This window comes from Dipodomys merriami, unplaced genomic scaffold (assembly GCF_024711535.1).
Source record: "Dipodomys merriami isolate MVZ:Mamm:240054 unplaced genomic scaffold, mDipMer1.0.p SCAF_554, whole genome shotgun sequence".
NCBI lineage: Eukaryota > Metazoa > Chordata > Mammalia > Rodentia > Heteromyidae > Dipodomys > Dipodomys merriami.
This window is the reverse complement of record NW_027206129.1, coordinates 444,872-471,635: the sequence shown is the minus strand read 5'-3', so window position 1 is coordinate 471,635 and position 26,764 is coordinate 444,872. Positions and strand designations below refer to the sequence as shown.

At 40.1% G+C, this 26,764-nt stretch overlaps 1 protein-coding gene across 1 annotated transcript in view; it reads right to left on the bottom strand.

Annotated features, from left to right (window-relative positions):
- Positions 1-21,103, bottom strand: part of LOC138811988 (transcription initiation factor TFIID subunit 3) — a 149,028-nt gene extending 127,925 nt beyond the window's left edge. The window contains exons 1-2 of the mRNA XM_069999937.1: positions 20,723-21,103; positions 14,139-14,381 (exon numbers count right to left, since the gene is read on the bottom strand). Coding sequence (XP_069856038.1) covers positions 14,139-14,381; positions 20,723-20,888 — 409 coding nt within the window. The 5' untranslated portion in view covers positions 20,889-21,103. The remainder of the gene's footprint in view (positions 1-14,138; positions 14,382-20,722) is intronic.
- Between the last annotated feature and the right edge of the window lie 5,661 nt (positions 21,104-26,764).

The window sequence follows — 26,764 nt, the reverse complement described above, 5'->3', positions numbered from 1 at the left end:
GATGGGCTCCACACGCAGGTAATGCTCAACTGTAGACAAAATCTTCTGACCTACCTCTCACGCTCCTTTAAAGTTAATCTGAATACATTGCACATGAAAGGAAATGAAAAATAAGGTTTTCTCCTTTACCAGGGCACTGGGACTTCCTGAGTTTTCCATTCCATTGCTGATTGGTCCAACACTACTATTTCTTTCTAGCTATTCCCCATTGTGTCTGCCAGCCATAATTAGAGCTGTGCACTAAAGGAAGGTGTTAAAATATAACAATGCCATCAGTTGGACAAGTACTTTTTACTTTAACCCTCAGCTTATCAGGAAGAATAGCCACTAACATTTAACAAATGGGTCTAATGGAATCTTGTTTTATCTTAGATGCGTTTTGTGCATAATTTACAAAAGTATGTGTAAATAATAATGAAATGAAAATGAAATGAAAATAATTTTATTTGCAATTTTTTTGGGGGGGGATCTGGTCATGGGGGCCTGAACTCTGGGCCTGGGCGCTGTCCCTCAGCTCTTCAGCTCAAGGCTAGCGCTCTACCACTTGAGCCACAGCACCACTTCCGGCTTTTTTCTTTTTGCTTATGTGGTGCTGAGGAATCGAACCCAGGGCCTCATGCATGCAAGGTAAGCGCTCTACCACTGAGCTACCTTCCCAGCCCCTTTATTTGCAATTTTATTCATAAACTTAAATATACCGAATCCTTTATGTCATATCAATCAGCATAGAATAACAAAGTATTTTCATAATATTGTCTTATAGTCTCTTAAAACTAGATGACTTGGGTTTTTGGCCCAGTCACTGCACAACTAAGCCCTTCTGTTGAATATTAGAGACTATTTTCTTTTCTTTTTTTTGGGGGGGAGGGTGGGTCCGGTCGTGGGGCCTGAACTCTGGGCCTGGGCGCTGTCCCTCAGCTCTTCAGCTCAAGGATAGCGCTCTACCACTTGAGCCACAGTACCACTTCCAGCTTTTTTTTCTTTTTGCTTATGTGGTGCTGAGGAATCGAACCCAGGGCCTCATGCATGCAAGGCAAGCACTCTACCACTGAGCCACCTTCCCAGCCCCTAGAGACTATTTTCTTAGAAAGATATCAATTATCAAAATTGAAAAATCCATAGGGGATGTTCTGATAGACTTAAGAGATTGCAATTACACTTATAAGACCAATTCCATTATCAAAGTCAGAAATGCTATCTTTTTGCATTATTGTAATTTACTAATAATCATAAAACATGTCAGTTTTTATTATTAGTAGAGATAAAAATTTTTGAATTTTGAATTGCATTGATATGAAAGATAAAAGCAGACTAAAAGGACAGTGTTTTCAGACATCTTTCTAATACACTCTTTTGTTCTTCATCTTTAAGACAGGGTCTTCCTCTGTATTCCAAGCAGGCCTCAAATTCAATATTCTTCTGCTTTGGCTTCCTGTCATATTATAGTTATATGTCACCACTCAAAGTCTAATATACTCTTTTAAAAAATACTTATTTATGGGCTGGGAATGTGGCTTAGTGGCAGAGTACTTGCCTAACATGAATGAAGCCCTGGGTTTGATTCCTGAAGGATCACATAAACAGGAAAAGCCAGAAGTGAAGTTGAAGTCCAAGTGGCGGAGTGCTAGCCTTGAACAAAAGAAGCTCAGAGACAGTGCCCAAGGACTGGCAAAAATAAATAAATAAAATAAAAATTTATTATTATTAAGAAGTTGTACAAGGGATTTCAATTCCAGAAGTCAGGTTATGAGTACAATGCATGCTGGTCCATGGCACCCCTTCCATCGTTCTCACCCTTCTTTCTTCATCCATTCCTATCCTCAAGTTATATAGTTCAATTTTTACATTGAGTACATTGGATGACTATATTTGCTTAACAGCACCCCCCCTTTTTTTTTTTTGTCAGTTGTAGGGCTTGAACTTGGGGCCTGGGCATTTTCCCTGAACTACTTTGTGCTTAAGGCTAACGTTCTACCATTTGTGCTACAGCGCCACTACTTTTGGTTTTTGAGTGGTTAACTGGAGATAAGAGTCCCCTAGAGATTTTTCTGCCCAGGCTGGCTTTGAACTGTGATCCTCAGATCTCAGTCTCTTGAGTAGCTAGGATTACAGGTGTGAGCCACAGGTGTCTAGCAACTCACCTTTTTTAATATGCTACTAAAATATAATATTCTGAGTCCGACAATATGATCAAGGATGAGTATTTCACTATAAGGTTTTCTTTTCTAGGCAATTTAATCATTTTCCTATTTCCCTATTATTATTTTACTTTCTCAGAATATTTGAGTCATTGGTGAGTAATAATTTTTATCATGATAAAATCATTTCAAAATGAAGGAATATATAATATATGACCACTCAAATTACATGTTTCAAATTCTCAATTCTTTTATTTATTTTATTATTATTTTTTTTTAATTTTTTGGGTCAGGTCGTGGGGCTTGAAATCTGAGCCCGGGCACTGTCCCTCAGCTCTTCAGCTCAAGGCTAGCACTCTACCACTTGAGCCACAGTGCCACTTCCGGCTTTTTTTTCTTTTTGCTTATGTGGTGCTGAGGAATCGAACCCAGGGCCTCATGCATGCAAGGCAAGCCCTCTACCACTGAGCCACCTTCCTAGCCCTCTCAATTCTTTTAAAGAATACATTTTTCTTTGTTCTTCTGAGAGTCTCTCCAAGGAAAAATCCTTTCAAACAATAAACACTATGCAGAAAAGAAACATAAAAACAGAAGTAGAGACAATGGACTCTATAAATAGTGTACCAAGAATAAAAACACTTTTCCCCAAATTATGCTCCAAAACTTAAAAAGTATAAACAAAACATCTATTAAATTAGAAATATTATTTTAGGGGGAAGAATGAAATGACTATTCTATATTACCAATCCTAATATAGGCTAATATTTTAAATATATTTTAAACAAAAGCTATTTTTAAAAACTTCATATCTTAGCTGATATTGGTGGGCTTATGCCTGTAATCCTAGCCCCTCAGGATGTTAGGATCTGAGGATCATAGCTCAATAGTTCAACGTCAGCCCAGACAGGAAAGACTACGAGACTCTTATCTCCAAATAACTACCAGAAAACCAGAAGTGGAGTTGTGACTTAAGCACTAGTGCACTAGCCTTGAGCAAAAAAGCTCAGGGACAACACCCAGGCCATGAGTTCAAGCTCCGTGACTGACAAAATCAAAATCAAAACAAAACAAAACACTAAACCAAACCAAAAAACCCAACTTTTTACCTTTATCCCAGTTTAATAGCACAAGACAGTAATCTCATCAACTTAGGAGGTGGAATCAGGAAGGTTGTAGGAAGTTTGAGGCCAGACTGGGCAATACTTTTATCCCTTAAAGCATACGCTTAAACTCAGTATTAAAATTTTCAATCAACTGTAAAACATGATTTTGAAAAGCTACTTGCATAAAAATACTTATCACAGTAGTATCAGAGTGTGTTAAAAATTAGAGGCTGTCTAAATATTTAACACTTAGGCATGACCTAGGATTCCGCCATTTGAAATAATGGTTATAAAAACTGCATAGGGCCAGATGTGGTGGAGATTACTTATAATCCCAGCTATTTAAGAGGTAGAGTCAGAAGGACCTTGAATTTCTGCTAGAATGGACAAAAAGGTAGGCTAACTATATCAAAAAACAATATACACAAAAGTAGAACAGCATTTGCCCAGCATTGCCTAGGAGATATTGAGTCCCCAGTACCCTAAAATAACAAAACCAAAACCAAATATTTCTATATATTCTATACATTCCCAAATATATGCCTATATAGTAATATGGAATAATGTTCTTCATCTTTATCACAGATGAGATGTCTCAACTTTCATTTTAAATCTCAGCAGTTACCACGGACACATACTCACAGATACTCAGCACTTCAGATAAAATTATCTAACAAACTTGAATGTCTGTAATACCACCTATTCCAAACATAATCTTGCTCCTACATTCCTATCGTGAGTAACAGAACCACACAAACCAAACTATTTCAGTTCATTTTAAACATTTCCTATTTATTTCTAGACCTAGCACTGGCCAGGAAAGAAAAATTAGTTAATGGCTAGCATTCTGTAAGTGAAAAAGAAAATGACAAATGCAGTACTTACATAAAAATTCACATGCTATGTTAAAATAGGTACTTCACACACATATAAACACACACAGAGTTGGATGACTATCAAAATAATATCAGTGGGCATCCATTGGGAGATCTTTGTTTTTTGTAGTTCCCACATTTCAGGGAAAAGTCTTAAAGCGAAATGACCCTCCCCTTCAAAAATGTTTAATCTAAGCTAGTGAGAAAATTATACTTTGAAATTCAATTCCAGTGAGAGTGCTAAGATACTGGTATAATCACACATTCATTACGGCCTTGTAAGCTGATCCGATTCTTTTGGAAAGCAATACGCAATATGTGTCAAAAACCATAAATGTGTCCATACCTTTGACCTAAGAACTCCTGGGAATTGATCATAAGGAAATAATGTAAAAAAATATGCACAAGGATATTTTTGATGTGATGCTGTGTTATTTTAAAATAATAAAGTGTCTAACAATAAGAGAATAGCTAAATAAATTATGTACATTCTTTAAAAAGCAGGAAAATCAAAAAATACACAGAGACAATAAAACACTATAACAGATAATAGAACTCTTTTAAAAAAGAATGAGGATAAGCTGCTGGAGGTACTTTCTAAAGTATCTTTTAATGGAACTTTAAGGAGAATGTTTAGAAACCAAAATCTGAAAGGAAAAACAAGCAACAATTGATAATAATTTCCAATTCTGGGAAGATAATCCAAAGATTCAGAGAGAATAATGTAAAGCCTCTGCTACAAAGAATTCTGTTCCAGAGACAGAAGTTTCCTTAAGGCAAATAAACATTAAGTATAGTCATATGTAATCATTCTAAGTTCTATAGAAGCAACATTATACGCAAAACTGTCATTATTCTTTCTAAATCAAGCCAGGAATGTTTTAAGTTATATGCTCTTTCTCAACACTTTGGCATTTAATTGGAGATTCATTAACAATAACAAGAAAGGAAAGAGTGCCACCTACTGAACTGCAGTCACTTTCACAGGAAAAAGAAAGATACTAATAAGCATAAAATATCACAGTTAATCAGCACTTGTCACAAAATATAGAGAAAATAAAAAGACAGACAAGGAACAATAGAGATGGCAGTGGTAAAAGAGACTGGCATTTCTTTTTTCACTTCTGTGATAAAATTAGAAGCAAAATGACTATATTTAGGTATTACTTAAAATTTAAAAAAAATTAAATATTTCCAAAGGCTAAAAAATAGTGTGTGTGTGTGTTTGTGTGTATGTGTGTAAAAGTTACTAAAAGTTACTAAAAGCAGATCGCAAAAAAAAATTTTTTTAATCAAAAATCAATGCAAGCTGGGTCCTGTTAGCTATGTCTATAAACCTAGCTACTCAGGAAGCTGTGATGTGAGGATCATAGTTCAAAGCCAGCCAGACAGGAAGTCTGTGAGACTTTTAACTCTTAATTAATGAGCAAAAAGCTGGAAGTAGAACTGTGGCTCAAGTGGGAGAGTGCTAGCCAGTCTTGAGTGGAATAGCTAAGGGACAGTGCCCAAAGCCCCAGAGTCCAGCCTCCAAGCATACACACACACACAAAATTCAAGGCAAAAATATAAAGATCTGGCAAATACAAGTCACATATTCACATCTTTATTTGATTTTTCTCATGGCTAATTTGCTTTCCAATACTGAGCTAAGTAAGCTTTAGTCATTTCCTTAAGAAAGGAAGAGCAAACTCTCACTCAAGCAGATGGCAGAAAAATCCCCTGGGCAGATGTAAAGTAATTCCTACTATGTTCCATAGCTAAAATTCCCAGGAAATTTGAGATGTTATCACAGATTTATATATTTATTGCAGTATGTTTTTTCAAGACAAGTGAGAAGAAAATCACTGTCCTTGGTACTGAGGTTATGGGGTGAAGGGGAACCTTTAAATGTGAACCTGACATATTCAAGATCTAAGGGAATAAACATTTTCATTTACATCTCACTCAATTATAATAATCCTATGGAGTTAATTATTCCTATTTTTCAGATAAAATGTTTTCCAACTTAACAAATAATTATTCCCACTTAGTAGGTATACTATATTTGGGAGAAAATGAAAAAAGCTTTAAATTGGCATAATTCAATGAAATGCCAAGTCCCAAGTCTTTGGTAGTCAAATAACATTTGATTATATTGGATGTTAAGCATCACTATACAAATGCATTTTGATGTATTACTTTAAGTCTTAATTTTAAAAAACCTAAAGACTGTTTAATCCTCTCTAATAGAACCAATTTTATATTTGCTGCCATTTTTGTTCTAGGACTTCAAATATGAATATGAACTCACAAATAAAACAGGATACCTTTGAATATACTAAAAAACAAGAGAAAATGAGACTGTTTCCAGCCAGGGACCTGGTAAGAGGCACTGTTTCAGGAACTTAGACCATGGCCCACTTGTAAATACAGCGGATCTGCTGCCAGTATCCCGCAATCATGTCCAAGTTCACTCCAGTCTGAGGTTCGTAACACACTATGTAATCTTGCACTCTACCTGTTTTCTATTTCTAAAAGTCTAATGAAAACTTGTATTAAAGTATTCCCTGATAGATATGAGGGCCCGCTGTAAATTTTAACTCCAGATCTAGCTGGTCTGTATAAGATACGGCTATTCATATGCTTGATTATCCACACAGCCTGCAGAGCTCACAATCTTGCTGCCTCTTGGTGTTATGTTCTTACATCTTGTCTATAACCAGATCCTTCCTATTACACTGTCCTGGATGAGTGTGTGGAGTTCTATCTAGCTTCTCTTCCAGTGGCATCTCCTCCCTGGAGTCTATCTTTCTCAGGACAACAGTATTTACTAAACAACTCATCTTATTCCCTATACTTAAAAAAAATTAATTGATTTCCTCATTCTTTCTTATATACTAGATTAGAAAACCTCTGGTACTTGAAGAGTTTGGAGACCTACTCTGTTTCTCCTTAAATATCTTCACTTATCATTTCAAACACTATCTACACATTAGGCAAATCCTTTTTTCTTCAAGTCCACTGTAAACTGTAAGAAAGTTAACGTGAAGGAAAGAGAAGATACAAAGTGAAGTGGCAAAAAAACATGGACAGAAAATCTCACAAAGTTACCATATTTTTGGACATTACACAAAAAGAACAGAAGAGGGAGCACTGTGAAACTAAAACCTTATAATAGGTTAAAAGAATATACAGATAATTCCAATTTAATTATTGTCAATTTAGAATATTTTTGACTTCATGACAGTGAAAAAGAGATTCAAATTTGGTACAAGCTGTACTTCAAAGGTTTAATTATCATTTTTTGTTTTGATAAGTGGTACAATATTCTCGAAACACTGACCTAGCAAACCACAGCTCCTTTTCAGCCATGTTATGGTAAAGATTAACAACCAATACAGTGATGTTAAGCTAGGATATTCAGTAGGTTAGGTAGCATATTAAATACATTTTCATCCTACAGTATGTTCAATTTACAATGTGCTCAGTGGGACATAACTCTATCATAAGTCAAAGGAACATCTATAGCTACATATACCATTTCTTGAAGAGAATGACACATCAGTACAAAGGGAGACACATATTCCATAAGAAAAGATAATTACTACTATGTTCTGCCATAGTTTGAATGGAGGCCTGGATCAAGTAGTAGAATACATGACTAGCAATAGGCCCTGAGATCAAACCCCCAACTCCCCAAATGTAGGGGGAAACCTGAAAATTTTGAGACTTAGGGACTTGAGAGACAGAGAATATGAAGAACATTAAATTAATGAGTTTAGGGATATATATTTGACTAGAAAATCTTTAAAGCAATGAAATAATCCTATAAAGTCAAGACTGGTTATTTTTGGTAGCAGGAAGAAGGGACCATGATCAGGACTGAGGACATGCAGGGGCTTCTGAGACAGCTGGTAAATTTCTCTGTCCTTAAAATTTAAAGGTAGTTTAAAAAAGAAAGCAGATTAAGCAGAGTGGCTCAAGCTTGTAATCCTAGCTACAGAGGCTGAGATTTGAGGATCTCAGTTTGAAAGCCTGGGCAGAAAAAGTATGTAAGACTCTTATCTCCAATAACTACAAAAAAGCCTGAAGTGGAGTTGTAACTTTAACAGTAGAGCACTAGCCTTGAGCAAAAGAGCTCACAATGAACACAAATCCAGAGTTCCAGCACCATTATTAGCATAAAAACAAACAAAATCATAGAACTCCACAAGTAAAGGGACTGGAGACATTGGATTAAATTAGTAATCATATCAAATAAGAATGAATCCTATCAAAAAAATCTTATAAAAGAAGAAGGAACAGACTTGTAGTCTTAGGAGTTGAAGAGTTTCACCTGGAAAGATCCAGAAGGATTCACATCCATTAAGAATATTATGGGGAGGCGGGGAAGGTGGCTCAGTAGTAGAGTGCTTTGTCTAGCATGCATGAAGCCCTGGGTTTGATTTCTCAGCACCACACAAACAAACAAACAAAAAAAAAACCAGAAGTGGTGCTGTGGTAGAGCACTAGCCTTGAGCTGAAGAGCGCGCACGCGCACACACACACACACACACACACACACACACACACACACACACACACACACACACACACACACACACACACACACACACACACACACACACACACACACACACACACACACACACACACACACACACACACACACACACACACACACAAAATTATGTGGAGGGGAAAGAATATTATGAGGGAAATGAGAGCATGGTGAAAATGAGCAGAATCTTTCTTTGTACTCCTGATAAACTTGGGGAGTATTTTTTTTCAACAAGTTTGAGTTGCTTTTTTTTTTTTGGAAAACCTATAATTTTTTTGTTGAGGGCTTTATAATAGAGACAGAAATTTCAGGCACAAATGAATCAAATTCCTTGCAAAAGAACTTCAAGTGTATCCTTCAAAAAGTAGTTTATTCTATTCCTACAGTGTAGGCTGTAATTAGTGACTTTGTTCCCAAAGAGCACAGTGTGGAAGGGGAAAACACCAGCTTCATGGTGGAGAAACCTAAAAAGCAATATCTTAGCTAAGTGATTGATGAACTTCAACAGAAATAAATCAAGGAGAGAGGATTTGTCTGTGGTACAATGGCATTCTATCTATGCAGTCATTCCCCCTGCAAACACTTACCATCCTACTTTAAACAAGAGAAAAACATCAGAAAAAGGGCTCTCTAATAGATAACCATCCAATGACATACTTGACTAACAATTCAAAACTGTCAAGATCATCAAACACAGGAGAAGTAAGTGTAAACAAGTGTCACAGCTAAAAGAAGTCTCAGGAGACATGACAACTATGGGGAAGGATGGACACAAACAAAAAAGCTAAAGATAACTTAGTAAGAGAATTGAGTTAATAATGCCAGTTTGATTAATTATAACAAATGTATCATGCTTATGTTAGATACATGGATGGACCTTTAAAAGCTAAAGATAACTGAGTAAAATATAGACTTTGGTTAGTAAAAAGGTATCAATTTTGTATAATTATAATAAATATAAGATACTAACAATAGGGGAATGGGTAAAAAATAAGGAAACTCTAGATTATCTTCTTGTATATTTCTGCAAATCTGAAGGTATTCTAAAAACTGTTTATTTAAATTTGTTAAAAACAGAAATCTCAAAGGTAGCAACATCATACTGCTTTTAACAACTTTAAACTGTGCTGGTAAGTTTCCTGAGATAAATATATCAAAGTACAGGTTCCCATCGCATTTCTTTCTCATGCAAATATTCTGAGTCAAGACTCAATGGTCAGCATCTACTGACCTCACTCTGAGAACCAAGCAATGCCTTTGCCATAGTATACTATTTCAAACAGCCCTCTGCCTAATAATATTGGAAGCAAAAAATATGGTGTTTCTGTAAACCTGAAAACACATATGGCAAGCTGGGTAGGTAATGTTCTTCTCTTTGGGTACTAGACGATCAAAACTGTAATAGCCCAAGCAAATGTACATGTAGAAAATATTTTCAAAGAAGCCTCAATTCTTTTCTTTTTTCTTTCTTTCTGTCTTTTTTGTTTTTGCTGGTCACAGGGCTTGAACTTTGGGTCTGGGCACTGTCCCTCAGCTGTTCAGCACAAGACTAGTACTCTACCACTTGAGCCACAGCGCCACTTCCTCAGAGAAGCCTCATTTCTACACCTGTAGTGAAATATAGCAAGCAAGAACTTCTATGTCATCTTCTCTCTGATCATCTTCCCATTGCTGATAATCAAACAGCTTCTCCAATTGCTACTGTTAGGTTGTGCTCCTTCCATTCCTAAGCAAGTGCTGGTTGTACTGTTTTACACTTACTATCATTGTAGTGATTTGAGCAATATATATTGTGTTTCAATTAATAGGAATATTCCTTCAGAATGAGGATGAAGTTTTATGTGTTAATAAGCACTGTTCTGTTTTACACAAATGTCTTACAAACTGCATCCTTAATTATCCTTAACATCAATAGAGTAGACAGTATTTTTTAGGAGATGAATTTTAAGTTCAAAAAAAAAAAACAATACCTGGGAAAACAATAAACTTCATAAAGTTCATCACATCTGAATGATTCTATTAAATCCATTCTATTGTTTTTTGTTGTGTGTGTGTGTTTTTTTTTTTTTACTACGCATGAAACCACTTCAGGCATTTACTGTAACATATGTACCATAGCACTCAGAACTCTGACTCTGAGCAAGTTTAATAAAGAACTTGGTGAACAATGTCTGTCAAAGTTCTCGACCTCTGTACATGCCAGATTGCACCACTGATTAGGATATTAGCAACTTTCCAACATGCTCCACCCATTAAAAAATATTCAGGTGGGAAATATTCATTAACTTGATGGTGTAGCTATATTAGAAAAGTGGAAACTACAGAATTACATTCTATAACCTTTTCAAGCATAAGAAAGGGTTTGATAAGTACCTTAACATACCATCATCTATTATACCCTTATGAACCATATCTATGTGTTGTGTTTCTGTTCCTCATATAATACAGATTAGCTGAAATAAGAAACAACATTTAGCTTGGCACTGGTGACAGATTCACACCTGTAATCCTAGCTACTCAGGAGGCTAAGATCTGAAAATCAAGGTTCAAAGCCAAAACTAAGTTATTTAAAAACTCAATTATTAAATAGGAGATTTAATACTACATAGAAACCATAAAATATTTATAAAGCTCCAAAAATCACAAAGAATATGGACTAAAATTTATTTGTTTGTTTTACTGGTGCCAGACCTGGAGCTTGTACTCAGGGCCTGGGCAAGCTCCCTGAGCTTTTTTGCTCAAAGCCTGCACTCTACCACTTGAGCTACAAGCTTAATTTCCAGCCTTTTGGTGGCTACTTGGAAGTTAAGAGTCTCATGGACTTTCCTTCTTTGACTGGCTTTGAACCGCAATCCTCAGATCTCAGTCTCCTGAGTAACTAGGATTGCAGATAGGAGGCACTGGTTAGGCTCAATTTTTTAACATGGAGAAGACAGTTCTAGCTCACAGCCACACCATTTAATAACGCACATAAATTATAGCTGTTAAATTTGACCACTGTTTAATTCACAGATGTAAAACTAGTGATCTCATATCATTGTAAATTAACTGATGCACTTAATATATAAGCGCACTGAAGCATTTATATAGTAATAACTTTTCTTTAGTTTCTTGCTCTGTAATGCCTCAAATTTTCTTCTAGATTTGATTTCTATTCATTTTTTTCTTTAGCACAGTTAGAAATTTTGTGTACACAAAAGTATGTATATTTTGAGCTAAAATTTTCAGAGCCATACAAGGAATAATCCTCAGAATTGAAGAAGATGTACTACAGGTTGAGAATATAGTCCTATTTCTGTAAAGATAACTAAGATGCTTAACAAATCATATTTAAAGATAAGGAAAGAAATTCTCTAAACACTTGCCATTCCCAGCCTCCCTAATAAAAGAAAACAAAGTTCTTTTCAGTCCAAACCAGGCCTCTATGTATAAAGAAATCCTCCTTAGATATTGTTATATTTTTAAGGTAAGTACAGTCTATTTAAAATTGAACTGGAGTTTTAAGATAAAAAACACTGACATTAGGGAAGTGATTTAAAGAGGACAATTTTACATAGGAAGATATAAACAAAAAGATTTCCTGACAGGTAATAAAGGCCTTACCTATGAATGAATTCAAAGGTGGGCATGAGGACAGAAAACTAAGCCATTATTAAGGGAAGTTCAGCATGACTGAGTGACTGAGGTGAATCTGTAGATTTCCAAGATCTTCTGTTGATAAGGATAATTGGGTAGAAGGAGAAACAAGAAACTTCTATAGCCAAGACCCTACAACTAGTGTTTTATAAGTTCAAAATCATTTGCTGAATGTATATTTTGTTGCAAACACCATCATAGGTCCTATTGAACATGATTCTTGACAGTCAGTATTAATCTCCAAAACCTGAAGTGGAGAAGTGCTAAGTTACTAAACAGCGTCTATTCCAACAGTCTCAAATAAGAGAAGATTGGTAACTTTCCAGAAGATTATAGTGAGTCTTTTGTTATCAGCCATGGCTAATGACAAGCACAGATACAGTGCTTCATCTTCAGCACATTGAATTATAGCACTACTACTATTCAGTAGTGTCTTCTACATCCAAAGCCCTGAGCTCAGTGATGATTCACCAGTTCACAACAATGATCTACAGCTTAGGTTCAACATTTACTCAGTGTTTCCTATGAGGTAACATGAAAACACAGCTTATAAAACCATGTATTCCAAGTTTAACAGGTTAACACTTCAAATGCTTATAAAGTGGAACATGATACTTAAAAGATGAACTGTAAGAAATATAACACTTGGGCATTGCTGTTGAGAAGGTAAAATGATGACAGCTGTTATGGAAAACAGCGTAAGGGGTTCCTCAACATTAAAGGCTAGAAGAGACAATCAGTGCTAGAGCATGTGCTCAGCATGTACAAAACCCTGGATTCAATCTCTAACACCTAAACAAATAAACAAAAGTAGATACTATCTAGCAATTATCCAGCAATTCCACTGCTGGACTTATGTCCAAAAGGATCAAAAACAGGGACTCAAACAGACATATATATACACACACCAATGTTCATAATAGCATTATAGACAAAAGCCGAAATGGAGAAACATTAACAAATAAACATGTGAAATGTACATTTTATATTGGATTATGCAGTCTTTAAAAGGCAATTCTGACAATGTTCCAACATGGATAAGCCTGGAAGACAACATGCTAAGTGAAATCAACTATCAAGTCAAATGTTGTATGATCCTACTTATCAAAGTGGAACTGAAAAAGTAGACACTTATAGAGACAGAAACTGAATGGTAACTCATGTCTGTAATCCTAGCAAGTCAGTAAGTTGAGGTTCAAAGCCATCCCAGACAGAAAGTCCATGGGGCTCTTACTTCAACTTACCAATCTAAAGCTGAAAGTGGAGGAGTGGCTCAAGTGGTTGAGCACCAGCCCCGAGTGAAAAAGTCAAGTGAGAACATGAGGCCCCACATTCAAGCCCCAGTACCCACATATACAAATAAATACACATCCACATCCACACACACACACACACACACACACACACACACACACAAAATAACAGAGACAAGTCTGCATAATAATACCAGTGAGTACTCTCAACTCATGCCAGTAAACAGCAATGGCATTCAACTCACATTAGTAATATAATAAGGGAGAAGGAAAACTCCATTTTTCCCTTTTGTTTCAAAGGTGTTCAAATCACTAAATATTCCATTCTATGGAAAGGCCTCTCTGTGGTCACATTCAGTTCTCCCTAATTTAAAAGATGCAAAGGGCATAAACGCCCATCAGACAGAATATTGATACCATGACCCTGCCTGGTAATACTAGTTCCAAGTTTGTCAGACTAAAGGTTAGAATAATTTGTAAACAACATTAAAATGTTCTTATTGCATTTCCACAATTTAAATGTAAGCACGCACAGACAATTGAGATTAAAAATTCATTCAAAGACATTAATATATGAGGAGCAAACCACAAACCTTCTTGAGAAGACACAATGGGTGGTAGGTAATCAGGAATGTACTCCTTTCTTTCTTCTGCATCTTTACTTCCAGGCTGAGGAAACTGAAGTACATTGTTCTTGCTAACAGGAAATGAAGGAATTTGATGTGGGAAGGTGACCGGTTCAATATTGTGAATATAGTCTTCTAGTTCATGCAGACTGACCCCCATAAGTTGGAAAGCTTCACCAACATCATCCAAAATTGGGTCTGTTCGGCCATCTGAAACAAGTTAAAATCAAATCAAACCATTTTAGGAAAATCCTATGAACAATCAAAACATGTTAGGAAAAAGATATTAAGTAGGGTCTGGGAAGGTGGCTCAGTGGTAGAGTGCTTGCCTTGCATGCATGAGGCCCTGGGTTCAGTTTCTCAGCACCACATAAATAGAAAAGGCCGGAAGTGGCTCTGTGGCTCAAGTGTAGAATGCTAGCCTTGAGCTGAAGAGCTGAGGGACAGTGCCTAGGCCCAGAGTTCAGGCACCACAACCAACCAAAAACAAAAACAAAACAAAAAAAGATATTAAGTAAATAGTTCAGAATTAAATAACTTACTTAAAACCTAGTTACTGTAAAAAAAACAATAAATTTTGGAGTATCATATTACTTATCTGTGTATATATGTACACACATTTACACGAATACACACACACATACATATACGTATACATGAGTGTTTTGGGGATTGAACTCAGCCCTTGATCAGTTTGCTTACTCATGGCTGGCACTATAGTACCCCTTAAGCCACACACCTCCATTCCAGCTTCTGGCTAGTTAATTGGAAATGGAGTCATGTGCCCTTTTCTGCATGAGCTTACTTTGAACCATGATCCTCTGATTCCACCCTTCTGAGTAGCTGGGATGTCAAGCGTGAACCTATCAGGATGTTTTTATTAACTGAAATTCCCTTTGGTCCCTTCAAAATTGGAGTTATACTTAAGATATGTGGTGTACCCTCAAGAAGCTCATGTTTTGAAAACTGGGTCTCGGGCTGGTATGTCCAATCTTGAGAGGAGCTTGCCTCTAAAGCTTATTTTGTCCTTAGCCCCTTACTGTCTCTCACTGTGCCTCATGACCATAATTAGGTGAACAACTAACTTCACTTGGCTATAGGTTCTCAATGTCATGATAGTCTGCTACACTTCAGGGCTACAGCATGGTACAAGCTGCCCATGGAATGAAACCACAAGTCTTTCCTCCTTTGAACTGTCTCTCTCAGTTATTTGTATCAAAACGACAAAAAGTATAACACAAAATGTCTGAAATTAAATCACACTATAAAATGTAAAAGAAAATCCAAATGTGGTAAGAGGTAGATGTGCACAAGCTCACAGGGACAGAGTCTGGATGGATGCTGGGCATGGTGGTACACAACTGGCACCCTAGCATTTGGGAAGCTGAGGCAGGAGGATCAAAATTTTTAGGTCAGTCTGGATTCTGTAGTAAGACCCTGTCTCAAAAAAAATAAAAAAACTCAAAGGATATATGGTCAAATTAATTGTGAAAGATATAGTACAGGAGGCTGGGATGGCTGAAGCAGGATGATCACTTCTAAATTTTTATAATAATTTTTCTACAAGTGAATTCGACAATGTGAAAAAAAGATATTCTCCATCTTACTGAACATGAAGTCATATTTCAACTCTTACTGATTTTGTGTAGCAATGGGATTTGAGTTCAGGGATTTGCACTTGCTAGGCAGATAGGCTACCATGGAACCTGAACTCTTCTAATATTATTCTCTTAGTCTAAAAAAAAGTAGAATCTTGAATACTTCTCTATGTTTTACAGCCCCCCTGCTTTTTTCTTGCCACAGATATCAGACTTTCTTCTATCTCTGTTACTCCTACTATGGCCACATCAATACAGAGTGGTCACCACTCACCTACTGGAGACAGTGTTCTAAGATCCCCAGTGGATACCTGAGACCTATGCATACTCTGCTTGTCATGTACTTAACATATCTACGATAAGGATTAATGTATAAATTGGCACAGTAAGAGATTAACAATAACAGCCAGGTGCTGGTGGCTCACTCCTATAATCCTAGCTATTCAGGAGGCTGAGATCTAAAGATCCTGGTTCAAAGCCCAGGCAGGAAAGTTTTTTTTTTTTAATCTCCAATTAACTATCAGAAAACCAGATATGGCATTATGACTCAAAGTAGTATAGCACTAGACTTGAGCTAAAGAGTTCAGGGAGAACACCCAAGCCCCAAGTTCAAGCCCCACAACCACCACCACCACCACCAACAACAACAACAAAACTCCCCAAAACAGAATAACAGAAAATCACAATGAGTTATTAAAGTTGTTTAAGACACGGTTTTTATTTTGTTCTTCGTGCTTCACAACTGTAAGGTCTTGAGTTCAATTCTCACTATCTTCAAGAAGGAAAAAAAAAAGATGGATATTTTCAGACCAAATTTAACTAAAGTTGTAGATGGCAAATCTAGGCAGATTACTACTGTAGTTTTAAGTTCGTCCCACTTGAATCTCTCTGGCATGCCAGTATAACTTTCTTAAAATACCATCTTCATCACAGCATTCCCCTACTTAGGGGCACAAAATGTTTTCTACCCCCATTTTACTTCTTTTTACTTTTCTTTTCGCTTTTGCAACCCTAGGGTTTGAACTAAGAGCTTCCTGCTTGCTTGCTTCTATCATGGAGCCCAGCCTTCAAGTTTGTTTTCTTGTCTCCTCTTCCCTCCACGGGTCTCTCTATATAGTCCAAGCTGTCTTCAAACCTGAGAGATCCTCCTGCTTCAGCCTCTCTAATGCTTGGATTACAGATGGGCACCATAACTCACATGTTTTACTTCAATAAAGACTTTAATTCCTTCAACAACCTGATTTCATCCTTTTGCACATTTTCCTTGAATATCCTTCCAATGAACTAGCTATACATGTCAAGCTGGCTACTTCAGTGGTACTTTTATTACTTCTACTTGGACATTTATTTTACCCTATTCTCTACCCTAGAATTAGAATTCTCTAACAACAGATTACTTTTCTTTAAAGTAATCCTGGAACCCAGAGTCCACAAACATCTCTCCTTTATCTTACTCCTTTCATATTAACTGTTAGTACCATGCAATAATCAAGTTACAGATCTAGTTTTAAAGGGTCATTCTAAAAGAGGTATGATTGGACACATATGTAATATATGTAATATAATTTCTATGCACACCAAAATATATGCCTCTGAACACTTGAAGAAATTGTTAACTGAGGAAAAATTTTAATTCATTGTTTGTGAATTTATACTTGAGAATATTAGCTTTGGATGCCATCAGTTTGTGTTAACATTCTGATTCCCTTGTACACACGCTGTGGACAGAGATTGCATCTTAGTAATTTTATATCACCCAGCGCAGGGCTGAGTTCGTAAGTGTTCTTATTACAAGAAAAAGAGTTGGGTGCCAGTGGCTCATGCCTGCAATTTTAGCTACTAAGACTGAGATTCAGAGGACCAAGATTCAAAGTCAGCCCATCCAGAAAAATAAAAGGAACTGGACCAATAATTAACCAGAAATGGCTGGGCAGGACATGTGGCTCAAGTAGTATAGCACCAGTCATGAGCAAAAAAGCCAAGCAAGCTTGCGGCCCTGAGTTAAAGGCCAGTACCCACAAAGCAACTGTCAAAAAGACAAAAAGCATATAAATGGGTAGAATACAGGTTACAAAATTCCATTTTAAAATGACATGTCAGAAATATAACCTAAGAATGTCTGTCAAATACATACAGTTAAACTTTTCAAAAGTCACCAAATCACATAGGGAACGATGAACATGATAATCAATCACATTCACACTAAATCCAAGAAAACTGATCAATAAAATGGGTAGCTAGAAGGCAGGCTCACACTAAGGTACTACAGTGAACCACTGATGACTATGAACTGCCAGTTCATACTCTGGCTCTGTGTAGAAGGCATAAAATGTAACTAAGTATTCAGAGGATATTTCATATACCTAAAGGTTCACAGCACCTGTCTTTATTTAGAAAACAAGGTAACAAAATTATAATCTGGACTACCCATAATGGTAACAATATACTTAAGGACTACAGAGGGGGAACCTGAAGGAAAAAAGGCAAAAGCCAGAATATTTCACCAATAGTATACTCCCAAGATACTAATGAATGAACTCTATTTTAAAGATCCCAATTAATGGTACCGGGGAAATCAAGCATTCAAAAGATGCTTCAAAGATTTTAGGAACTCAAAAAGTGAAGTAAATAAATAGTTATTATAGTAGTGGATTATCAGTTCATTTATCCAACAAGTATTTCCTCAATGCTTATTGTGTTTTGGCCTTTTACAAGATTACAGAACACAGACATACATGAACAATTACAAAACAAGGTGATAAATAACATATGGGAAACATGAACCGAATTATAAGAGCAGACAACATGAGTTCCTTAGAGCCGATGATAAGTGAGTATCAAAATATAAGCAGTACAGTGGACCAGGGTGCAAGACACTCAAAGAAACAGCATACATATAGGAGTAGTTGGCTTAAGATGTTTTGGAAAGGCAGGTAGCTCAGCATGGTGGCAGATTAGTATGGCAGGGTAGGAGAAGATAAGAAAAATGCTAGCTTACAAAGGGAAATGTGTGATTTAAAAGTTTAGACTATTAGCTATAACAAATCGAGTGCAACTGAAGTATTTTTCAGAAGAATGACAGGTTCAGATTTGTGCTGTGCATATGATTCCATCTGTGTTATGGACAGATTACTCTGGCAGTAAAATGGAATTGTAAGTACTGTATTTCAAACTTTGTGTGTGTGTGGTTGGGGGTGGGGGTGGAGATCCTGGGGCTTGATCACGGGGTCCCTGGGCACTGTCCCTACCTACTAGAGCCACAGCTCCATTTCTGGCCTTTTGTGATTAATTAGAGGTAATAGTTGCACAGACTTTCTCGACTGGGATGGTTTTGAACCATGATCCTAACATCTCAGTCTCCTGAGTAGCTAGGATTACAGGTGGGAGCTACTTGTGCCTGGCTTCAAGTATTTAATCTAGAAGCTGCTTCAACAAAACGAAGTGTGTGTGTGTGTGTGTGTGTGTGTGTGTGTGTGTGTGTGTGTGTGTGTGTGTGTGTGTGTGTGTGTGTGTGTGTGTGTGTGTGAAGTATTTAATCTAGAAGCTGCTTCAACAAAACGAAGTGTGTGTGTGTGTGTGTGTGTGTGTGTGTGTGTGTGTGTGTGTGTGTGTGTGTGTGTGTGTGTGTGTGATTACAGGTGGGAGCTACTTGTGCCTGGCTTCAAGTATTTAATCTAGAAGCTGCTTCAACAAAACGAAGTGTGTGTGTGTGTGTGTGTGTGTGTGTGTGAAGTGTGTGTGTGTGTGTGTGTGTGCTAATGCTGAGGTTTGAACTCAGGGCCTGGGCACTGTCCCTTAACATTTTTGCTCAAAACTGGAGCTCAATCACTTGAGCCACAGCTCCACTTCTGGAGCTTTTTGATGGGTAAGTGGAGATAGAACCTCACAGGTTATCCTGCCCAGGCTGGTCTTGAACTGCAACCTTCAACCTTCAGCTCTTAGCCTCCCTAAGTAGCTGGGGTCACGGGTGAGAGCGGCCAGCACTCGGCCACAAAACCAAGCATTTTATGAAAACACTTCATCAACTTACGATCGAAGGTGACATCTGAATGAACGGTGCCCTCCCCATCACAGTCACACAGGCGGCGCGCGCACCGATGCGAAAGCCCCTTAAACCACAGGGTGGGCAGCTGTTCAAGTCTTCCCCAGGACCACACACGGCCGGTTACACGTGAAAGCCATCCACCCACCCGTACGCCGCGGCGGCCCAGCTTTACCTCGAGGAAGTAGCAAAGTACCTGTGTGACCCCCCCCCCCCCTTAACCATGTTCGGATGAGCACTGCCGGGGGAGGGGAGGGGAGTCAAGCGAAAGTGACTTGAAAGTGACTCTTAAGCAGCGAAAGCGACAGGGAAAAAAAAAAAAAACCCAAACACCCAGCAGCGACGGAGAAAGTTTGAGCGGAGCTGCTGTCTGGCGACCGGGGATGCAGAAAGAAGAGCGAGGGGAGGGCAGGCCAGTCCAGGAAGGAGCTGTCAACGAGTGAGTGGGCACGGGGCGGCCGCCGGGAGCTCGGGGGTGGCCCCGTCCGGTCAGAAACGGCCGGCAGACGGAGCGCCGGTGACAACTCGTGTAGCAGTTGGCGGGCGACGGGGATGGAGGGGGGTGGTGGTGATGAGGGGGGCGGGAAGGGGGGGGACCCAGGTGAGGACCGGGTGAGGAGGGATCCGGAGGAGTGTGGGGGAGGCCGTCCCCCTGAGACGGCGGACAATGAAGATTCCCCCCCCCCCATCCCCGGGCGCACCTCGGCGCGGCGGACGGGAGGGGAGGGCGCGGAGCTCCGGCCCGGGGCTCCCGCGGGGGGCCGGTGGCGGGAAGTTAGCGGGCGAGGCAGAGCCGCCCCGGGGATGCCTGGAGTTTGCTCGGGACGGCCCGGGGGGGTTGGGGAGTGTGGGAGACGGGGGCGCCGCGGAGGTGTCACGCCGAGCCCTCCCTCCCCCAGCCCGGTACTCACAGAGCTCCGAGTACCGGTGGCAGCCCCGGCCCAGCTGCTGCAGGTAGCGCTGCAGCACGTCGGTGAGGAGGTGGCAGGCGCTGAGCTGCACCGAGTCCCAGCCCAGCGCCTGGCAGATCTGCGCCACCGAGACCCTCAGCAGCGACCGGGAGTAACTCTCGCACATCCCGCTGCGTGGACGGGCGCCGCCGCCGCCGCAGCCCTCGCGGACGCCGCGCTCCAGCCCCCCGCCGCCGGGCCTCAGCGGAGCCTCGGGTTCATCCTCGGGGGACGGGGGGCCCCCTCCGCCCCGCGCCCCGCGGCGGGGACACCGGCCCTCTCCCGCCTCCCAACCCCGACCCTCAGAGGCGACCACCTCAAAGCCCCGGCAGCACCGAGCGCGCCAGCCTGAGAGCCGCCATTTTGGGCTCGCTCCGCCTCCCGCTGGAAGGCCGCCGGAGCGAGGCAGCACCAGACGAAACCCGAGAGCGCCGAGGCCAAAGCTCCGCCCCGTGGGAGCAGAGCGAGCGTTTCGGTATCGATTCTCGGGCCTTGGGAAGGCAACCGGAAACGGCAGGGCTGAACGCAGTTGGTGGCCGAGCTCTGGGACTAGCAGGTGCTGCTGGGGTCCCCCGGGGGGTGGGGGGGGGAGGAACGGCAGGGTGGGGGGGGCGTCGAAATGAGAGGGGGGCCGCCGTCTGTGTTTCCGGGGGTCCAAGGAGGGAGCTAGTGCATGAATTAAAAAACAAGCTGTTCACTGGAGAGGTTGAGGCTGGAGGATCTTGGAGTTCGAGGTCAGCCTGGGCCACGTAGTGAAATCCTGTCTCAAAAACAAAACAAAAACCCACTCGGTTTAGCGTGTCTTTCAACAGTCATCGCATTACAGCTGGAACGGGGGGGGGGCGTCTCTGTGGTAATGACCCCCACCCCCAAAGCAACAGCCAAGATCAATATTTCCTTCTTTTAAAAACAATTCTCCTCTGCACAGCATCTTTACAGTAACATAAAATGAAAAACAAAACGATTTTATTGTAAAGGTGATGTACAGAGGGGTTACAGTTACATAAGTCAGATATTGAGTACATTTCCTTTTGAACAGTGTCACCTCTTCCCTCATTGTCTCTGTTTTTTCCTCCAGCCCCCCTCCCCAATATTTTCTTTTTTAAACAATTCATTTCAATCAATATTTTATATGATCAGAAGCACTGAGGCATTGCACATTTGTGTAACCCCCCCCCAAAGTATCCTCCCTTTGGTGTCACTGTGTGTGAATGTTTAGAGTATTGTATTATATATACATATATATATATATATATATATATATATATATATATATATATATATATATATATATATATGAAAGGTCAAAGTGCATGCTATAAACTGCCCTCATCTCACAGTCCTTTTCCGGTAAAAGGCAAAACGTCATTGTTCCACAAACATTGCCAGCCACTGTGACCTAACCAGGATGTGAGGAACTTGATTTCCTAGAGCTAAATACTAATCAAAATACATGACATGGACTGTATCCTGTTCACCTAAAGTTTCAGGAAGGCCTGGTTGCCTGCAGCAGACCCTTCTAGCTCTAGCAGAGTATTGCCAGGTCTTTTTTGAAGATGCCTGAAATTGGGATGGTCTGATAAAGAACATTTTTAAATATTGGGAAAAAAATTTTGTTTTGGTTTTTTGAGTCAGTCATGCTATATTGTCCAGCTGGCTTCTGATTCGTGGGCTCAAGTGATTCCCTGCCCTCAGCCTCCCCTGTAACTGGGGGGAGGGAGGGTGCCCAAGCTTACACCAGGCTAGGGGTGGCATGGAATTTACAAACTTTTATTTATTTTGTTGGTAGTGGGGCTTGAACTCCAGGGCCTGGGTGCTGTCCCTGAGCTTTTTCTGCTTAATGCTAGCACTCTACCACTTTGAGCCACAGGGCCTCTTCTGGTTTTCTGTTTAATTAGAAGTAATAGTCTCATGGACTTTCCTGCCCAGGCTGACTGAACCATGATCCTCAGACCTCAGCCTCCTGAGTAGATAGGATTATAGGCATGAGCCACAGACACCCTGCTTTTACAAGCTTTAATTTACAAGCATAAGTAATTTCATAGGTTAGATGACTAATCTGAATTTAGTTTGGCTCGAGCCAAGTTGTGATTGCTGATTTACTTTGTTCTTAAATGTGCCTTTCTGTCCCTACTAACAATGATTTAGTACATGAGTGTATGCGGTTTCACCAATATTTGTGCTTCTGAGTAGCTCTATATCCTTTCTACAAGAAATACTCCAGAACATTGAGCATAAGAATCAGTTTTTACAAACTTATGAAAACTCAGTAGACCTGAAAACATGGTAGGTCAGCCAAATAATCTGCAGAGAAGAAACAAGGTAGTAGGTGGGAACATGCCTATAGTTACTCTATTGATGCTTCTGTTCCCAAAATTATCAAGGTGTGTGTGTGTGTGTGTGTGTGTGTGTGTTTGTGTGTGTGTGTTTGCTGGAACTGGGGCTTAAATTCAGGGCCTTGTACTTACACTCTTGCTTTTTTGCTCATGGCTGGGCTCTACCACTTGAGCCACAACTCCACTTCTGGCTTTTTGCTGATTAATTGGAGATAAGAGTCTCAGGAATTTGTCTACTAGCACTGTCTTTGAACTCTGATCCTTAGATCTCAGCTTCCTGAGTAGCTAGGATTTTAGTTATGAGCCACTAGCACCTGTCTTATTAGGGACATTTCTGATGCTAAATCAGAGGCACACTTTTCAGTCCTCACCATATTTGACCACGTTTATTGCTGTTTGATAATATTGAAACTTCATTTGCCTGTGAAGAGTGGAAAAATTTCAAACCTACTGAAAAGTTGAAACAGGCAATTGTTAACATTTTTGCCATATTTACCATATATGTTGTATTTATTATATACATACTTTTTTCCTCTACCATCTATTCTAGATTGCTCTCACTTCTGGTCTTGGAGCATCCTTAGTGACATGACCCAGAACTTCATGCACAGTACTTCTGAGCCCTAGTTTCCATGTCTTCCAAACAGTGATTGCTGAGTTTGTCAATGTACCATCAACATTAAATAAGAATGCCAAAAGGCTCTCAAACAAACCCCTTCCATGCCAAATGTTGCTGCTGGTCCACAACTTTGTCAGAGAAGCTAGACTTTCTCCGAATGATTAGGATTAATTGCTCCTGCCTACATGATGGCTTCTCAGTTTGAGGCTGACTCTTGACTAACATTGTATCCATAGCTAATATTTTATCAGGATGCCATGGAGAAAACATTGTCCCTATAAACCTGGAGAGCCTATAGTATCAGGGACAGGGAGAGTTCCCCAAATAAGTCACTGGGAATGATGGTCAGAGGAGAAATTCTGGCCTGTACCCTAAAATGACTGTCAGGAACCCAGCACCATAGACAAGCCACTGACTTAAAGAATACACAGCACTCCAGTGGATTATACTGCATGCTTACAAGGTAGTGCCTGTGCACTGGTTCTTTAATGGTGCCTACAAAAGGTTATTGCATTTTTCTGCCAGGCTGACAGCTTGAGTGGTATAGTATGTCCTATTACCAGTGGATTTCATGCCTCATATGTACTCCTATATACCTTCTTTGTTAGAATAATAAGTCCCAAGGGCTGATGAAATATAATATGTGACAGTACTGGTCTGCTTCTTACCAAAATAAATGACTGCCCTTTCTAGGATCAGAGGAACTTAATGCAGTCTACTTTGTCTTCTTGGATAGTCTTTGAGTTTTCTTTTTTTTGTTGTTGTTGTTGGTCGTGGGACTTGAACTCTGGGCCTGGGCGTTGTCCCTCAGCTCTTCAGCTCAAAGCAAGCGCTCTACCACTTGAGCTACAGCGCCACTTCCAGTTTTCTAGTGGTTTATTGGAGATAGGAGTCTCACGGTCTCTCCTGCCCCGGCTGGCTTTGAACCACGATTCTCAGATCTCAGCCTCCTGAGTAGCTAGGATTACAGGTGTGAGCCACCAGCGCCCGGCTTTCTTTGAGTTTTCTTTTTTTTTTTTTTTTTTTTTTTTTTTTGTCGGTCGTGGGGCTTGAACTCTGGGCCTGGGCGCTGTCCCTCAGCTCTTCAGCTCAAGGCGAGCGCTCTACCACTTGAGCTACAGCACCACTTCCGGTTTTCTGGTGGTTTATTGGAGATAGGAGTCTCACGGTCTCTCCTGCCCGGGCTGGCTTTGAACCGCGATCCTCAGATCTCAGCCTCCTGAGTAGCTAGGATTACAGGCGTGAGCCACCAGCGCCCGGCTTCTTTGAGTTTTCTTATCCTTGTATAGACTACAGTCCAGGTAGATTTGATTTTCCCAGAGCACTCTCCTTGGCAGACTGCTGTCTTCTCACCAAGTATCCTCAAGTGGCCTTTCTTCTTTGTGTACACATTCCTTGTGTCTCTTCTAGTCCATGGGACCAGGCCCCACCCTTATGACTCAATTTAATTTTACTTTTTAAAGGCCCCATCTCCAAATACAGTCACATACTGAGGTGTTACCTGCCATTCCAGCCTCACATATTTGGAAAGGAACACAGCTCTCACTTCATCAGAGACATCAGCATTGATCTTGTGGCAAGCAAGCAGCCTAGATGTTGCCCAAGAAAGAAGTCCCATTGCTGTCCTCTTTCACATCCATATGAAATTAGCTGGAGCACAGAATCCATCTATTTTTGACTTTCATTTGCCTCCCAAGCTGCTCATCCGTGAAATAAGCTTGGCTTTTTGTCCTTCCTGTTACAAGCTGGTCATAAGGAATTGCCATGCAACCATGAGCATAAGGTGGAATGAGAAACACTGGTACAACATTAATGAAGGCACTGCAAGCTGGCCTCCTTTCCCCTGTAGCTTGCTGTGTCCTGGGACCCTGTTTATGGTAGATTCTGAATGTACACTTTCTTTTAAAGTCAACTGTTGCTATTTTTAGCCTTTTGTCCAAACTTGTGCTAGGCGGTTCTTATACTTACTTGGTTTCCTATGATGAGACATTCCATGTAATTTACCATGCCAGGAGCTGTTTATACCAAAGATCTAGAATTTTCCCCCACACATCATGATCTTACTCCAGAACATGGGGTGCCATTGCAATTTACCATTTAGAACTTACAATGAACATCACATTGCAGATGCCTCTACTGCCAGAGTCCACCAGGTTACCCAGGCCTTGTGAAAAAGAAAAAGGCAGCATTAATACCTGATACTGCACCAGCTGCAGACCCCTTCCTGCTTCAGGCCTCATCTCAAAATTGGCAACCTTTCACCTTTCATGCCTTCAGTATATAGTCCAGAAAGAAGCCCTAAGGGTGACAGGCTTTGCTTTCAGAAGCCAAAAAAACGTAGCAGGCATGTTTCTTCATAGTAGAAGGCACAAGGGGCAATCATTTACTTAGATCTGTTGCTTGTAGAAGACATGACAGGCAACTAGATCCTAAAAGCTTTACTGATACAGTAGGCCAGTGAACCTTTGTAGACCCTTAAATATTTGTAAACCTCTGAATCGTCTACTTTCTGGGATATATGTACTTAATGGAGCCTTTAATACATTAGCACCTAGGAGTGGGAGAGAAGAGCAGGGAGCAGGATTAAAGAAAAGAAAGAGGGAAAAGGAAAGGAAGGGATTGGAGGGGAGGACATGGGAAGGAAGGAAGCTGGGATGGGGAGAGAAGAAAGTGAAGAGAGGGAAAGAAGGGCAGGGAAGAATAGAAGGAAGCAGGATTTGGGCAGGGAGACATCAGTTTGCACTCTGGAGGGATTTTGCCAACACATTACATACACGTGAGTGCAAGGGGACCAATCTGGCCTCTCACATTGATCAGGCATGGAAAGTGGGCTGCATGACAAAGCATAATTATATGCAACAGTGACCATTATTACTAATGTGCATCACTGCTCCAGGGACTTTGAAGTGGTAAAGATGGGAGAACATATGTATCTTCAAGTACTAAGTACATGCAGCTCCTAATTCAAACTAAAACCCCATGTTCTTTCATCCTTCCATATCACATTTCTGTCTGCCTCCTCCCACAAAGGAAGAACTCAGACTTCAG